Below are 18,471 nucleotides of genomic sequence, written 5' to 3' on the forward strand. Positions count from 1 at the left end.
TTATATAGCGCTTTAACAACAGCTGAAGCTGGAACAAAGCGCGAACATGGAAAAAAAGGGAAATGCTGTCCCCTTGCGGAAAAGAAAAAAAACATGGCCAGAGGCCATGGCCAGCACTTTATCGGCACACAAGCATGAAAAAACAAAACCCGAACAAATTCGGGAATGATAATAATAATACATTACATTTTAAGTGCTTTTTAAAGCTCTTAAGGACACTTTACAGTCACAGACAAGCATAGGTACCATAATAAATAAAATTCACAAATAGAATGCAATGAATGAAATACAATTATAAATAGAAACAAGAGCGAGGGCTACATAGAAAATGCAATTTTAAATTGGTGGGTGGCGCCCTACGTCATATTTTCAATTCCCAAATACATTCGTGAATGTCAGTGATTGAGTTAAGAAGCTTGAAAAGGAAGCTATGTGGTGGTTGTCTTTGTCTTTGCCATCCTTCAAGAACAGCTTTCTGTATATGTGCATGTTGCTGGTCGGCCTGCTCTAGTTTGGGACTTGTTGACTTGGCTTTACTGAAAATGGCTTGTAGGAGAGAATAGAAACGTTAATGTGTGCATCTATAGTGCAAAAGTTGATATCGGTCACTGTCAAAAGCAACATCAGTCAATATTATTCCCCCCAGAGTCGGTCAGAAGTGCTATCTAGCCGATAAAGAAAGTGTTGGAAAAGCTGTTGTTTTAACTGTGCTATTGGAGTTTAGGATGAACTTCCATAAATCTGTCCTTGCCAGCACTGTTGAGTCACGAGGTTGCGAAATGCAAATGTGTCACAATTAACAGTGTCGTATTTTGATGAACGCACAGAAAAAGAATCCCAGATGCATTTATTACAACCCCCGCCAATGCAATATGAGCACCGTTTCAACTGCGGTTTTGTTTTGTTTGTTATTCATTAAAGTTGCAGAAATAGGCTGTGCTTTTGGCATTGTCAGGCAGAGGCGGAGCAAAACACAAAAGAATGAAGAAGGTTCCACTGGGTCCCAGGCTGCTTTGTTAAGTGTTTTCTTGATCCCCTCTGAGCTTCCCCATAAGCCCAAATGTCGGCCTCAGCGCTCAGAAAGTGACATTCGGGTGTCGGAGCTCACTCTTTACAGTAAGTCAGGTTAGACTGCCGTTACCACTACCAAGATAGTGTGACATTGTAAACTGCGAACATATTTTTGCGACATTAAATAAGATTCTGCTTGGGTTAAAATCATCTCTTTTTTTCTGGCTTTTTTTGTTCTTATCACGCATTCCCCCTCCACTACTCAGCTCTTTTTCCATCAATTTCCTCCCAAATTAAAAAAATTGCGATTTTGGGCGATGTGCGGGTCCATTTGTCCCACACGTTAATCGGTAGAGCTCGACCCTGATGCTCGGAGCACTCCACATGAATTTGCTGCGGAGTTAACAGGTATACAAAGACTATCCAGTTTTGGGCTTTTGTATCAGGCGCAAGAAAAGTTGTGACACGCTGGAGAGGGCAAAATGTCCCTTTGCGCTTTTGCCACGAAGCGTTGGCTCTGGCAGCTGTGGAGAGCAGATGCTCGGAGGTTACAGGCATATCCCTTTGGGGACATCACGGCTTTGCCCTCCAGGGTGTGCATACATAACACCCTCTTGAAAGAAAGCATGCTTGAAGCATGCAGCAGTGAGGGGAGATGTTTGTTTGTTTTTCTGCTCCCTTGCTCCCTCTACAGTTGTGAAACTCAAAGGCCACTGTCGTTGCTTCAAATTAACTCATTCACTGCCAGACAATGTGCGAAAATGTGTCCACTTCAGTGCCAGGGTTTTTGTCATTTTGAGTACAATTCCAGGACCTACAGAATATTGAGTTTTAGGACTACATAAACATTCAATGCAGCATACTTCTATCATCAGAAATAAAGATTTAATTGCTAAATTACATGGATCTGCAGGTATCTGAGCTTGAAATGAGGGTTGCTGTACAAAATGCAATACAATACATACATATTGATTTATATAGCGCTTTAACAACAGCTGAAGCTGTAACAAAGCGCTAACATGGACAAAAACCAAATGCTGCCCCCTTGTAGAATGGGAAAAACATTGCCAGAGGTCTGACCGGCGCTTTATCGGCACCCGTCACATGAAAAACCAAAACCTGAACAAATTTGGGAATGACGCTCAATGTCACACTTTTCAATTACCTAAATAAATTTGGGAATGGCAACAAATGAGTTAAGACCAACAAGCTTGCATTGAATTAGCTGACTGAGGTGGAGTTGGTTTAATATTGGGCAGAAATTCAATTCGAAGCCACCATTTGTTCTGGAAAAAATGTTGTCCTTCTTCCATAATTCATTTTGTTGGAAGTATGCGCAATATCTTACTAACTTTGAGCTCAACCAGCAAAGACACGCTTGAGTGCCAAAGAAGATAAGCCAATGAATTTGCATGCTAAACACCGACAGAGCTCCTCTGCACATCGCAGTGTGTGGCAAAGTTTGGATAGAATACCTGAATATACATTCTGAAACATTGGCGATCTCTGATCAAGTAGCCCACGATCAACCGGTTTGTGATTTATGTTCACAGATTGATGGTTTAATTGCCGTTTTTATAATTAACTATAATTATTCTGTTTCTACAGTACATGGCCTAATAATTTGAAATTGCATCCTTGAGTTCATATGAATATGAAAAAAAGTGAAGCTCAGGATCAGTGCTGTCACCTTTCGGTTTACTTTCTCCATCACAAATAGAGCATATCGCAGACGACATCACTTTTCATTAGGATCAGTTTTAATCGGGCCTGTGTGAGCAGTAGATACTCTGCACGCTGTGTTATATCTTTCCCGCTCCCTCTAAAACTTCCCCTTCCACAAAATATTATGCGGGAGCGTCTTTGAGTTTGCCCATTACCGGGAAATAACGCAACGAGAAGAGAAAAGGTATAAAACGGACGTTAACAAAAGACAGGAATGAGTATGAGTGAGCAAATGCAAGAAGAAATCATCTGTTAAAAATCATTAGCCAAGCTTCTGTGAACACAAAATGACAAGACATTAAATATGTATTATTTATGAAATGTCTGTGCTCTGAAAAGGCTGTCTAGTGCTGTTAATTACTCAGCCATTAGTTCAGAAAAGATTATTTCAAATGGAAAGTGAAAGCAAGGCAAGACAGCAAAAAGAGCTGTTAGTTTATATCACTCGCTTTTTAAATGACATTGGCGAAAATGGAAAAGCTAATTACAGCAGCCCGGCAATACAATTCTAATTTGAGGAGCAGCATGTCAGGTTTATTGACATCTTCTGTTGGGTGATGTGGTTTGATGGCCACCAAGGAATCTAACTGGCACGGTGACAAAGGCGGAGGAGGGAGCATGCCAAGAATGGCTTCCTGTCGAAATGAGCCGAGCTGCTTGATAGTCGCTTGCGAACGCATGCAGGTGAACCTTTGCACAAACTCATAAAGTCTTCATGCCCCGTATTTTCCGGTGTATAAGGCGCACTGGAGTATATGGCGCACCCCCAATGAATGGTGTATTATCAAACTTTTTCCATATACAAGGCGCACAGGACAATTAGGCGCGCCTTAAATGTATTTAAAAAGTGTTCCAAATATAATATATAAACATATAAAACCATATATAAGGCAGACCTCATTATAAGGCGCTATAGTAGAGACTGGGGTTGCGCACTACTTCGTCTACAGGTAGAAATGGAGTCGGTAGCTGCTGGAGTATAAGGCGCACCCCCAATGAATGGTGTATTTTCAAACCTGTTCCATATATAAGCCGCACCGAAGTATAAGACGCACCTTCAATGAATGCCAAAGGTTTTACATCAAACTTCAAATATAATGTATATAAATATACACTGTCAACGGTTTTCAAATAGTATAAGGTACACCACATTATAAGGCAATACAATAGAGGCTGTTACGCACTACTTCTTCTACGGCGAAAGGGGAAATGGAGTTGTGGCAGCTGACAGTAGTTACGAGACCTTTTGCGGCTCAATATTACTTCGCATATAAAGTGCACCTGTGTATAAGGCGCAGGGTCATCTTTTGAAGAAAATCAAGGTTTTTGGGTGCGCCTTGTACACCGTAACTAACGGTATTTTTCTGAACATACTTTGTCAACCTTTCACTCGAGCTGGATTTAAAGACATTTGTGAATTGAATCAAAATTGCAATATTCACAATTCAGTCTTTCCCTCTGCCCAAAAAAACGTAATAAAAGGCAGCATAGAAATACCGAGCACGAACCTCTGTTGTGTTGCCACAACAACAAGCATATCCTGAAATCTCTCACTGTGGCCATGCAAGTCGAGTAAAAATAACTTTGCCCAAGAGGAATGTTTACGTACTTTTGCCTGCAATCTCCTCCTGAAGGTGTAACTTATATGGTCACCGAGTGGATATCAATCAAAGTTTGTATAATCGTATTCCTCCGATTGAGCAGTTGAAGTGCACAAGGAAAAGGGAGGGAAAATGTTGGGTCAAAATGTAACTTTCTGACGGCGTTGCCATCAGTACTGATTGCGGCGTTATATGACAAAATGACAAGTGCAGGTTGTGGTGCCAGTGTTCAGAGGGCTGTCAATCAGTTTTGAGAGCGCAGCAGCTCATAATGGATTGCCGGTGCCGTTAAATCTCCCTGGAAAGCGCAACTTGCCGGCGTCATTTGAGAACGGGCTTGTTAGTATGCGATGTTGTATTTTATCATGACTGCCATTAGTTAATACTTGTGAGGAACAAAAAAAGGCTGCAATGCTTTCAAGGTTGCTGATTCCTCCTTAAAGGCAGTCACCTGGCAAAGTGGCAAGCAGAGCAGGACATTTATCCACTCTAAGAGCGCCACCCTGATGATGTCAGAAACAGATGACTGCTACAGGACCCCCCCTCTGCACCCACCCACATCCCCGCCAGCTTTGGTCGTTGAGGGCAGGAGAAAAAGTTGGTAGGGGGTGGGGGTTGTGGAGGCAAGATAATTATCAGTATAAATGAAGCCCTGTGAATGATTCGCACTGCTGGGTCCCCTGATCTAGTCTCCAAGGCAACCTCGGCACGCTCATTTGTTTTGTAGATGAGTAATTACATCCAATTAGTGGCCAGTGAAAAAAGGAGCCTAAGAAAGGCCCATTGTTCTGGATAGATTGTGTGAATATTAATAATGGGACGGTCCGTGGCTCCCTGATATGATCGGTGATACTTATGCAGCTGTTGGCACAATCTGCCCAGTCCCGTCCTGCATAACGGATCAGATAGCCACTGATGAAAATATATGGCTCTGAGAATGGGCTGGCATGTTTGTGCCTGAGTATCTGAAATGCACTTTTGTCCAGCTGCCTCTGGACAGTCGACAAAGCTCTACTTTTGCTTTGGCTCATTGGGAGACTTGCATTTTCGGCAAAGTTTTTTTTTCTTCCTAATAATGAGCTACATATTTTGCAAACACATTTTATAAATTGAAAAAGCTTCAATCATGTTGCACTATATTTGTCATGTATCAGGGGCGTTCATTGGAGTTGGGTTTCACCACATTTGCGGCGGTGGTCTTTTGTGTTGTAACAGTGCTTCGGATCTCAGTGGCATTCATTTCAGATAACATTATTGGAATAATATTGTTTTGTTGAACTTTTACGAGACATAGAGTCACAGTTGAAAGTTTGGAGTCACATTCCGATTACATATTACGAAGAAGCTTAGAAACACAATTGGGATTGAATCAATTAGTTGCCGTCATGTTTAGCCCAAAAGTCAGCTGTCTTGCCCTCAACCAGTTTCTACTAAACTCTCTGTGAAATGTTGGTCCAAGACAGAAATCCAAGTCTTTACACATTGGTGCGGACCGAGAGAAAAAAATAGATAACTAGTTAGATAGCTAGCAAGATAGCCCGATAACTCGATGGATAGATGGATAATGTGGGTTACTGTACTATACAACACAATACATTTTGATTTATATAGTGATTTAACAACAGCAGAAGCTGTAACAAAGTGCTTAACATGGACAACTGTCCTCTACAGAAGTTAGCATTCACTCACTCTTCATCACCAAAATATTATCCCCGATGCGCAGACAACAAGTGTGTGTCCATTTATGACAATAAAACTGTTAACATTTGGAGTAAAAGTATAATTTCATCTTACTGTGTATGATGAAGTAAATAAAAGTCAAAAGTATGTTGAGTCAAAACTAGTACAGCAAGTGCAAGTTCTCCGATAGTTGAGTAAATGTAAAAGAATAAATGCCCATCTCTGATGAAGATGAACTTTGCAGATTTGTGTATGTGAAAAGAAGGTCTTTGAACATTTGGTATTCCATATACATTACAACTAAGACAGTTAGTTCGATGCCGAATATTTCATCCTCCATTAAAATGACTCCATTGATCCAGTTTACCCTCATTAGCAAGGCCAATCAATTTTCTATGACATTTCTCCAAGTGAACTAAATGTAATGATTGGCTCTTGAGCTTTGTTCAACGTGTCAGGCATTATGTGACGTACGTGGGAAGCCTGCTGCATTTGGATCCTATAATTTGACGAGTGGGCCGACAGCCCACAAGTGGCGAGATCACAGTGCTCGAAAGCACTGGCGGGAAAAACATGGCCGACGCTCGCGTTCCATTTGGCACAAGTGGACTTTATCATTCGGAGTGGGTAGAGGTGAAGTGGCGTTGAATGGCAGTGTGCTCCGCGGGCCAAATAAAAACACAAACACAAACGCCATGGGTGGGAGGTGTGCCGTAGGGAGAAGTTGGTGTCACCAGGCTGGGTCCCCTCCTGAGTAGATTAAGGCTGCTATCTAAAAGAGGCGTGAGGAGGACGTTTGCTTTAATTGCCCTCTTTCTACGAGCAGCTTGTCTCCGATTAAGAGGACATGCAATAAATGTCAGCACGACTTACTGCTGAATGACATTTTCTAAACTGTTGATAATCCACCATCTGTGTCAGGGGGAGCATTATTAGAAGAAGGGGGACATGTTTGGATCACATTGGGAACGTGCCGCATCAGTCAACCCCAATGTATTTTGTATCTCATTCACATACACACCTTATCGTCTCTTGCTTGCTGGTCAAAGAGGAGCCATTAAATTAATTATCGATTGTGGCACTTTGTGTTTCTTTCAGTCAGGCTTCCTTCAGGTATGTCAACAGAGAATTGTCTGTTTGAAATGAGAATGTATTGACCTGTGTTTTAATGATTCCCCTGTTTCATCTCACTTCGTAATGATTGCACAAAAACACACACGCAACGTTGGTCAATTCTGCAAGTGAAAAAAAAGATAAATAAAAAAATAAAATAAATTGCCCGGCCTAGGAGAGTAATAATTGCGGAGACGTTTAGGATGCGGCTGAGCGTGTCAAACGCACGGGGAAGGGCATTGACAAACACAAGGAGAAGCTGCTCGACACTTCTGGACATTGACAAAGTTGATTTTCCACAATGATGGAGTCCCCTCCCCCTCCCCACCTTTACTGTATCTCCCAGGCCTCCCCGATTATGGGTTTTACTCCACACCCGGTGACCAAAGGGGGGGGCCCTGCTCCTTTGCTGACTATGCCTCCCTGGCGCCCCAGGCGGCTCAGATGCTGCACAGTGAGCATGCCACGTCCGCCTGCAACTCTCCCCTCCAGCACCTACACAGCCCGGATCAGTTTAAGAACCCAGGTTTGTATCTGTCTTCAACGTTTTTCGGAGTTTTCACTTTGATTCATGACATTACTCCATGCAGAGCTTTCACTTTCTGCATTGTTTGCTTTTGTTTTATTTTCTCTTGCGCTTGTCAAGAAAAAAAATCCTCCCTGCCCCATTTAGAGAAACAAATTGAAAAATCAACCTGTCTTGCTGAGAAAATGCATGTTCCATTTTTTCTTGGTGAGGTATTTGCGATTTTATGTTACCTTGGGAAGTTGTCTTGCAGCCCCTGCTTGCACAGAATGTTATTCATCACTTGCATGTGTGCGGTACGACTGGTGATGAGGTCAAGAAGGATACTTTGCCCTCCAAGCATTTCACTACATGGAGAAAATGCATATGCTGTTTCTTTCAAGTGATGTTGTTCTTTTCTTTTCTTTTTTTTTGCTTATCTGTGTTTCTGAATAATTGTTGAATCAGTCAATTCACAACATCTTGCAAGACATTACTTTTCACAAAATTCTCCCATGTATAAGCATTCACATAAAATCATTCACTGCCAGACGTGGAAAAAAATGTTATTGTCATTCTCACTCGAATTCCAGCACCCACAGAATATTGAGTTTTAGGACTACATTCAATGCATTGTAAGAAACCTTAGACTCTCTTCTTTCATCAGGAAAAAAAGTTAACTCCTAAATTACATGAGTCTGGAGTTATATGGGCTTGAAATGAGGGTAGCTGTCCAAAATACAATGCAAGACATACATATCAAAGTCAAAGTCAGCTTTATTGTCAAATATGCTAATATGCATGACATACAGCACAGATGAAATTACTGTCCTCTCGAACCCAGCATGCAAGGTACTTATAATTACTTAACAAACATAAACATGAAAACGCCAATTTGCCGGGAGAGGGGTTTATATATTGGGGTTTATATAGCGCTTTAACAACAGCTGAAGCTGGAACGGAGCTCTAACATGGAAAAAAAGGGAAATGATGCCCCCTTGTGGAAAAAAACATTGCCATAGGCCCTGGCCAGCGCTTTATCAGCAAACAAAGAAGAAAAAACAAGACTGAACAAATTCGGGAATGGCGCTCTACGTCATATTTTCAGTTCTCAAATAAATTTGTGAATGGCAGTGAGTGAGTTAAGCACATCGAACATGGCTGTTTTACTTTGTAGATAACCGAATCACAAGGCCCAAGGGGGCAGATCCTGCCCCACATATCGATTTACCACAAAAGCACATGTTATTGCGAAATAATATTTCTTTGATTCTTGTAGAAAATCTGTACCAAATATGTTCATTCGTCACTGCCACTTGTGATATCAAAATCGATTTGTCGTTAACGTGTTTTGACTCCACTCTCCAGCCAAATTCAATCCAATAAGGTGATTACATATTCATCTGTTTCTTATTGTTCAATGAGCAATCGGAGGAAAATCCGGACTACAAAGCGGCCAGTGAGGAAAATGAATGAGTCCCCCCGGCTGGATTCAATGTGTACCGGCGATAAATGTGTTGTAAGCTTCAGATCCTTTTAGGGAGCATATTTTCAGACAGCCATACAAAACAACAATGTACTAGTCATACAGTGCTAGCCTACATTGTCTGTCGATGCTCATACTCTTACCGGCATGACCACCCACCGGCACCTATTGTTAAGTAAGGGAATGTGATTTAGTGCAGTGCTGCGTCTCATTGCAGGTGACAGTGTTGACCTACACGTAGTGCTTAGCCGCCACGTCTCCAGAGACTCTAATGCAGTCGCCCGCCTTGTTACTGGCAAAAGACTCAAAGTTGTGACTTTGCTCGTAGAAGCAGAAAGGAGGAAGAAAGCTAGCCGAGGAGTGAAGTGTGGCCTTCGCAGGCTGGAGACAAGTCCCAACCTTCCTTTAATAGCACGTCGGCCAGCTGCCTCAGGCAGATGTTGGCATTTACCACCGCCGCTCGCGACATCATGTAGCTCAGCAAACAGCAAAAAACACAGACAGGCTCAATTCGGTCGATGTGATTGGAGTTCTAAATCCGTGCGTCTTTGTATTATACAGAACTCATATCATCACAGCATCCTTAGCCCCCAAGAGACCTTTTATTACAAACATAAATTATTCTTTCAACCGAATAAACACATTGTGCAATGTGGATGTAATTTTCTTAAATTGGGTTGTGCAGATTCATAGAAAGGCATATCATGGTGCAGGAAAGGGCTTAGTCAGGTCACAAAGCCACTGTGGAATGTGTAGCTTCTATTCAGGCTTGCTGACACAAGAACAGGCAGTCGACGTCGCTTGATCACGTGAATACGCTCTATACTGTACACATGCCTAAAATATGTATTCCTCAAGCTGTTTTCACTGTGCGGACTCCCTATTTGTGGATATTTCTCGGGTGGGGTCGAGGGTGGTTGTTGGTCTTCACGCTAAAAAGACTTTTTATGTTTTCTCCCATCTAAATAATTTTCATCCGTTATAGTCGACACAAGGGGGGGCCCGGTAGTCGAGTGATTAGCACACCGGCTTCACAGTGCAGAGGTCGCCGGTTCGCGTCCCTGTGTGGAGTTTGCATGTTCTCCCCGGACCCTTGTGGGTTTTCTCCGGGTCCTCAGGTTTCCTCCCACACTCCAAAAACATGCATGGCAGGCAGATTGACCACTCCAAATTGTCCCTAGGTGTGAGTGTGAGAGTGACTGTTGTATGTCTTTGTGTGCCCTGCGATTGGCTGGCAACCAATTCAAGGTGTCCCCCGCCTCGTGCCCGGAGACAGCTGAGATAGGCTCCAGCAACCCCCGCGACCCTAATGAGGAATAAGCGGTACGGAAAATGAGATGAGATGAGATGAGATGAGATATCGATGAGAAGGTTTCTTCAGCCGTCATCTGTACAAAAGTGAAGGTTTCGGACGTTTCGCCTCCTATCCAAGAGGCTTCGTCAGCGAACTAAAGTCTGACTGGTCGTATCGGCCCCATTTATATATCCCTAATGTCCAATGTTTGCTGGACATTAGGGATATATAAATGGGGCCGATACGACCAGTCAGACTTTAGTTCGCTGACGAAGCCTCTTGGATAGGAGGCGAAACGTCCGAAACCTTCACTTTTGTACAGATGACGGCTGAAGAAACCTTCTCATCGATGGACCACTCCTGTACGACTGAGAGCTTACACAGATGAGATGAGATAGTCGACACAAAACATGCTGCTTGCATCAAGAAATATATTTACTGATTGTTTTAAATGAAAGCAGAGAAGATCCCACAACTGCTTTACTTAACTCATTCACTGTCATTCCCAAATTTATTCGGGAATTGAAAAGTATAACGTAGAGCGCCATTCCCGAATTTGTTCAGGTTTGGTTTTTCTTGAGGAACATCTGGCAATGTTTTTCCCTGCCACGAGGGGAAGCATTTGCCTTTTGTACATCCGCCCCCATTTCAAGCTCAGATAACTCCAGACCCATATAACTTGGGAATTAACTCTTTTCATCTGATGAAAGAAGAGAGTCTAAGGTTTCTTACGCTGCTTTGAATGCTCATGTAGTCCTAAAACTCAATATTCTGTGGGTTAATTTGAGTGAGAATGACAAGAACCCTGGCAAAAATGTGTCCGGAGTGGACACATTTTTGCGCTTTGTCTGGCAGTGAATGAGTTAATTAGCAGAGCTCCCAATTGCGACCCTGAAATTTGCTGACCTTTTTTAAAAAATAATTTTTGAATGTATTTTTCCTGCTCACAAACTCCTGCTCCATCCACACGTCGATCCATTTCTCAGTAAGTTTGTAAAAAATGTATGAAAAAGATTTACACAAGTTGATTTACAGTCCTCTCCCCAGGGTCCCTAAAATTACAAGTCAGATAAAAGTACTCAGCATAAAAAGAATGTTAGTCATGAAATTACCAAGCTATCATTAAAACTTTCAGTATACATTTCATACAGTATGAGAAGGATACAGAACACATGCAATGTTTGCATGAACAATAAGATGACAGCCTTCCTTGGATATTGACAGACACAATGAAGCTCTTGGTGTGCTTTACATACAGTTCCTCAAAAGCAATTTGAAGTAGAGTTGTATTTATTCTTGTTGATACACTGAGAATGGAACTATATCCTGCTGCTAAATGGTATTTTCCCGACACATAGACAGATACCACATAGCTTCTGAGCAAAAGATCAAGCTTTTTCAATGGGGATTTTTTTTCTCTTCTTTTTGAAAGCAGCTTTTTGCCATCTAAGAATGAGGGCCGGACAAAGGGGCATGTTGGAGCTGACAGCTGAGGAGATTGCTGTGAAAAGATTCACATTTTTCTCTCTCCCCGGCAATCTTTTCTTCTCACCGGCGTTTTCTTCCTATAGCTCCAGGAGCCTTTAGTATTCGTCGGGATTGTCGAAAGACGTTTCATTAGTCTGACTTGTTCTGACTTGCAGGGCAAAGGTGGTAAGTCGTGTACAGAGTTTCTTTTCCTGGTCCCCCGAGTTTGGACCCGCAAATGAACGTGGGTCAAGCTTTCATATTTCCCTCGATACATTGTACCTCTTGTCTCACGCACGTATTAGCCGCAAAGTTATGGCGGAGGACTGACAAGTTGACACGCAGCTCAAAGTGCTGTCAGAAGTAATGGCCGTGTTTTTGTCAGCAGGACTTGTCATGAGCGGGTATTACAATAAAACAAAGAGGCTATAAACACAAATGGGAAACAAAACTATCCAACGGTGCGTCACTCTCCCCCTTGATGATCATTCCTTCGCATTATGCATGACGGCATTTACACAGGAAGCCCTCTACATGAAGTTGCTACGCATGCTGGGAGTTTGGAGCTATGTGCTTGCTTTCGTGTTGTGCATGACACTAAGTTAATGTTGATGATCCGACGCCGCATGTTGAGCTCACGTGAATAGAACGTCATACTGGATTCATGATTCATTTGACTTCCATTGAGCCAAAAATCACAAAATTAGGCACAAATTGGCTGTCATGTGATTCTCAGAAATCCAGCAATGAGCTCTAATAGTTGAATGGAACCAAAGTAGCTCACAGGCGATTGTGATTTTGTTCTGATCTGTCTCCGTTCCACATTGTGTTTACGTGTAGGCGCCAACCCGTCAAGGCCCGGAGGTTTCCATGGAGCCAATAGCCCAGGGCCCGTAGCCGACCTTTACGGTCCCAGCACCCAAGATTCAGCCGTGGGCAACTACATCAGCGCCGCCAGCCCTCAGCCCGGTTCCGGGTTCGGCCCCAGCATCACCGTAAGTCGACAAGCTTCACCTTTGTCTGGCTGCACTTTAGTGACAGTTGCATTCCACAGTCTGCTCGTTTTACTTCACATCTTACTGCAAACGACTCAACTTGTGTCAGTTACCACAGTCACGAGGTTTGGGTTTTGTGTCCCGACCTAATTTCAGTCAGGTGACAATTCTGTCACCCGTGTACACATGGGGATGAACCTAATTTCAGTTTTCAAAGTTGCTTGTGTCAAATGCTAATGTTTATTCCCCTCAGCAAGAGCTGAGATTACCTCACTTTACCCCGTGCGTCACGCTTGTAGGAACAAAATGAATGTTATTTTTAGAAAGCCGGAAGAATTTGAGTGACAATGACAAAAACCCTGGCACTGGAGTGGACACGTTTTTGCACGTCTTGCAGTAAATGAATTAAAGAAAGTAGATGATGCATCTTAGCTGTGGCAACCCCTTGAAGGGAAAAGCCGGAAGGAAAAGAAGAAGATGATGCATCTTAATTTTTTATTTTGAATGGCAATAGTATACAATACAAGTACCTCAGTGTACTTCGAACAAGCAAAGACAAAACGGCAACAGTTAACAACCACATTCAGAAGACAAGCGCCTGACCCAAATCTTGAAAAGAACATTTGAGCAAACAACTTCTCTCTTCAGCAGCTCAGAAGGAAAACAAATGCGTCGGAATATTCTACTACACTTAGTGTTGAATGGCAACCTCACTCGGGGGCAGTTTAACTCTGACCACCTCTCAGTTTGTTTTTACATGCGCACGTGCCAGATAAATAAATGAATATTACAGATGCTGATTTGTGTTGTAATAACGATTGGCAAGTAAATGATTGCATTAACAATGACCAGAAAGCTGGTAGCTGATGGTCCTGTCAAACCAATGAGGTCTGTGTGACCCGGGACAGCAAAACCAGACGCAACGTCTCAAACAAATTCATGCGGATGGAGGTAATCGAATCTTCAACGATTTATAATTCAAATTCCTGGCCCAGTTGCGAAACGATGGCCTGCCAAGGAGAAAAGTACTCTCATCTCCTTTTATGTTTAAAGGACAACCGACGTCTCCGGACAGGTTTTGTCCATAATTTGTAAAATGGCTTCGAATGACTTCTACTGAGCGTATTTTACAGAGATTCCACCGCATATGGCTATATTTTACGTTTTAAGACTCACACTGAATATTCAGGAAGTCTTGTTTTTGAGTTGGTGACGAGTCCGTACGTGACGTCACTGAAGGAACGCCCCTGACCGAAGAAAGACACATTGTAGCAGTCCTTCCATCACATCTATGTCGTTTGCTGTATTTGTTTGGTCTGAAAACGTCGTGTTGCACCAAAAAGCCGCCAGAAAAGGGCGACCAAGCTCCATGGAAGGAATTTATCAGCCTGTGGAAACGGGTTGATTAATTAATCACAGGCCATTTTCTGCCTTTTTTTGGGTGATACATTTCCCCCCAATGTTGCCTAAAAATGGCACGGAATAAATTCTTTAATTGATTGCAAACATGTATGCTTTCCTCTTCAGAACTACAGTAAAGTCTCGTTATATCGATATTCAAGGGAGTCCGAAAAAATATCGATATAACCGGGACTATCGATATATCCGACCCTGTTTGCATGTAATTTTCTCTGTGCGTGCATAGAAATAGTATCGATATAACCGGGACTATCGATATATCCGATATCGATATAACGAGACTTTACTGTATTTGAATCATATTCATAACTGGATGTGTAACAAGAAAGCATATTCTCAGAATCTGAAGCCATTGTTTTGATTCTCCAGCAATGCAAGACGTATTGGCGTGACATCACGAACTGGGGGCTGGACTTTCTGAAAATGCCCAATTCGCAGCTCAATTTTTTTGCAGATTTTGGACACTTTAAGTCATTTTTATTGGTGTTTTGCATTTGAATAAAAATATCATCGTTTTGGGTATTTTAGATGCTTTAAAACGTTTTTCTGATGTCAGTTAGGAAACAAAAAAAGATAAGATAAAGATCATTCGCACTATGATATTAGCCATCCCTTTGATTCTCAGGGAGTGATTTCACAACTCAGATTTACACAACTGTTGAAAAAAGTCGGTCGACATTTTTATTTATGACGCCTTTAAAAAACAAAATGGGCCCTTACATTCTTGCGATTATTCAACCAAAGCAATCCCAGTGAATGGACGCCTGTTTACACTCCTGTCCAGACCTGAATGGTTCAGCAAACTGTTTGTTTTTTTGGCACTTCCTCTACTCGTGAACCACACTGAATATTTCATTGGGGGTTTTATGGCCTTAGAATGGTGAAGCATGGCTGAACTGCTGTACTGGCATTCAGCTTGTTGGGGCATGTGTTGAATAGTTCTACACGATTAAACTGACTGGGGGGGATAAAAGGCTATGCAAATAACACCTGCTTTGTGGGAATAAAAAGTAATTAGCATATGGGTTGAGGTGGCATCATGAAGAGTCCATTAGTTCTTCAGGACTACAGAGTGAGGCTAACTTTGTACGACACATCATTAACTCATTCACTGCCGCACGCGCAAAAATGTGTCCACTCCAGTTCCAGGGTTTTTGTCATTGTCATTTGAATTTCAGGACGCACAGAATAATGAGTTTTAGGACTACATAAACATTCAATGAAGCGTAAGAAACCTTATTTCATCAGAAAAAGAGTTCCTAAGTTATATGGGTCTGCAGTTATATGAGGTGTAAATAGGGGTGACTGTCCAAAAATCAATGCAATACATAGATATTGGTTTATATAGCGCTTTAACAACAGCTGAAACTGGAACAAAGCACTAACATGGAAAAAAGGAAAATGCTGCCCTCTTGCGGAAGGGAAAAACATTGCCAAAGGCCACAGCCAGCGCTTATCAGCACCCAAACAAGAAAAAAACAAAACCTGTAAAAATTCGGTGATAGCGCTGTACGCCATATTTTCAATTCCCAAATGAGTTAAATTGAGTTTCGCAAAGCAGCAAGTGGCAGTTGAACGCACGCATTTGTGGCTTGTATTACTTTACTTTCCACTTACTGGCTTTTGTGCATGTGTGAGCGTGTTGCCTTATTTGTATTGAAACAAGCACAAATAATTGCTTTTATGGTATCCTACAACCCACCAAAAAACATGTTTTTCATTTGCTTCAAAAGCAAAACCTTTGTTAATTGTTTTAGGTCCACTGGCTAGCAGCCATCATCGGTTGGCATCAGTTTAGGGAGCAAAATATTTGTTAGGGAGGATCAGATTGGCTCGTTTACATGGCAGATTGACCAACTGTGAGTTTACCAACAGATATGGACCGGTCGTATCCATTTGTTGCTTCACTGGCTATTTAAAAAAAATAGTTGAAAGTGTGTGTAAATAAGCAGCTTCATTTCCATATAATAATATAATAATAATACATTTCATTTATAAGCGCCTTTCACTTTATAGTCAAAGGATAAGTTTTTCTGTGGGTGAGCAGCGGCAGCCACACACGCCAGCATTCATTCAACCCGGAATTAACTCAAATACATAGAAGGCTAGCTATCTAATAGATAGCTAGCTAGATAGCTAGCTAGCAAGATAGATATATAGCTAATAGGTCATTAGATATCTATAATGCTAACAGATAGATAGCGAGATAGATAGATAGCCAGCGAGCAAGCTTGCCAGCACGATAGCAAATAGATAGATAGCTAAGTAGCTATGTACAAATAGTTGATTTTTTAATTTTTTTTTTAGTTCCGGGATCGTGAAACCACTGTGATAAATTTAGATTTGACATTTGACATCACCAGAACCTAAAGAAGCCAAACCAATCATTGTATGTACTCTCGGTTTATATCCATCCATCCGTTTTCTGTCACGCACTCATGCACATATGTGTGAGCTGGAATGGAGCTCAGTTGACTAGCGAGCAGTGGGGCACCAGTCACTACAATTTATAGCATTATTTTCCAAAAGATCAACGTTGAGCCCGACTCCAAACGGGAGAAGCGTATATGGACAGGTTGGGTGGATGGATGGATGGATCATTTCCATTTTTTTTCTACAGACAATGGCCTATATTACCCCCACACGGGTGTTTCTTGGCTGGTCCATCAATATTATAAACCACTAAGTAGTTGATCCTGGGTTGCCACGGCAACCATGCCGGTTCAATTAATTTCAAGCTAAGCTGTACCGTTCCAATCGTTTTTCAGGGTATTATTGTAAGGTCGAATTAGAATTTATTTGTGCCTTTTAGCACGATTCTGGCTTCCCCGGTGGATGATGCCAATATACCAGCGTTATTAAATCATCTCGTCACAATCACCCGGCAATGCTGAATGCTGATGGGGCCTCGTCATCAGCATTGCACACGACTTCAGAGTCACGCTCGGCTGCTTTTATTAATCCCTTTAGCCACTATCAAAATAGCGCTGGCAAAGAAGCCGTAATGATTTTAACTGTTTTTATATGCAAGACAATTAGAACGCAATTAGTTGATTGAGGTGATAACTGCGGCTAATCACAGCTGAAAGGGCTGCTCCTTTCTTTGCTCGTGATTTCCCACCGACCTGTCAGCAGCCACTCTGACGCGAGTCTGATTAGCCGAGCATTTTGGGATGTTTATGATCTCGCCGTGCGCCTATATCTAATCACTTGTGCGTGTATGTGTATGTGTATGTGTATGTGTATGTGTATGTGTATGTGTATGTGTATGTGTATGTGTATGTGTATGTGTACGTGTATGCATATGCGTATGTGTATGTGTATGTGTATGTGTATGTGTATGTGTATGTGTATGTGTATGTGTATGTGTATGCGTACGTGTGTGTATGCGTACGTGTGTGTGTGTGTGTATAAGCACATATATATACATATATGTAAAAGTGTTAATGTGATATGCTTGATTTGACAGAGGGTGCGCTTACTCCAACATTATACTAATAATCATATAGTACCGTATTTTCCGGGTATAAGGAACACCAGAGTATAAGACACAACCGTAATGAATGCTGGATTTTCAAACTTTTTCCATATATAAGGAGCATCGACAATGAATGAAAGTAGTTTTCCAAATATAATATAGAAATATATCAAGGTTTTCCAGATAGAAGGCACAGCACATTATAAGGCGCCACAGTAGAGGCTGGGGTTATGCACAACTTCTTCTACAGGGGGAAATGGAGTCTGTTGCTGCTGACAGTAGTTGCGATCTGCTCATCATTACTTCACATATAAGGCCCACCTGCTTATAATGCACAGGGTTAGCTTTTAAAGAAAATCAAGGCTTTTGGGTTTGCCTTATACACCGGAAAATACGGTTCCCAAATAATCTTAATAAATACAGCATGTTCCCAAAAAAATTTGCATTATTTTCTCATTTGGTAACATTGTCAATTCTCAAAAAAAATCTTTTAACTTGTCAGTGTTTCAAGAGGTGATAAATGTCCTTTACTTCTGTTTGTTAGTCTTTTGCCTGCTTGTCAAATGTTAATACTTTCTTGCGGTGGATATTCCGCCATAGTTTCTACAAAACTCCCGATGCTGTAGGTAATCAGTCAGTGGTAGGCCACGGCTGTGTGCCAGCAGTCAATAGAGTGCGCCTGTGAGTTTTCTGCAAA

At 41.8% G+C, this 18,471-nt stretch overlaps 1 protein-coding gene across 6 annotated transcripts in view; it reads left to right on the plus strand.

Moving 5' to 3' along the window:
- Nucleotides 1–18,471, plus strand: part of msi2b (musashi RNA-binding protein 2b) — a 259,883-nt gene that overhangs the window by 238,723 nt on the left and 2,689 nt on the right. For 4 of the 6 annotated variants that reach the window (XM_089016911.1, XM_089016914.1, XM_089016913.1 and 1 more), the window contains exons 12-13: nucleotides 7,477–7,656; nucleotides 12,723–12,877. In XM_089016911.1, the coding sequence (XP_088873037.1) occupies nucleotides 7,477–7,656; nucleotides 12,723–12,877 (335 nt within the window). The remainder of the gene's footprint in view (nucleotides 1–7,476; nucleotides 7,657–12,722; nucleotides 12,878–18,471) is intronic. The other 2 variants (XM_089016916.1, XM_089016917.1) reach the window with 1 other exon arrangement.

This window comes from Hippocampus bargibanti, linkage group LG16 (genome assembly GCF_051943395.1).
Source record: "Hippocampus bargibanti isolate YZ-2025 linkage group LG16, ASM5194339v1, whole genome shotgun sequence".
NCBI classification, from domain to species: domain Eukaryota; kingdom Metazoa; phylum Chordata; class Actinopteri; order Syngnathiformes; family Syngnathidae; genus Hippocampus; species Hippocampus bargibanti.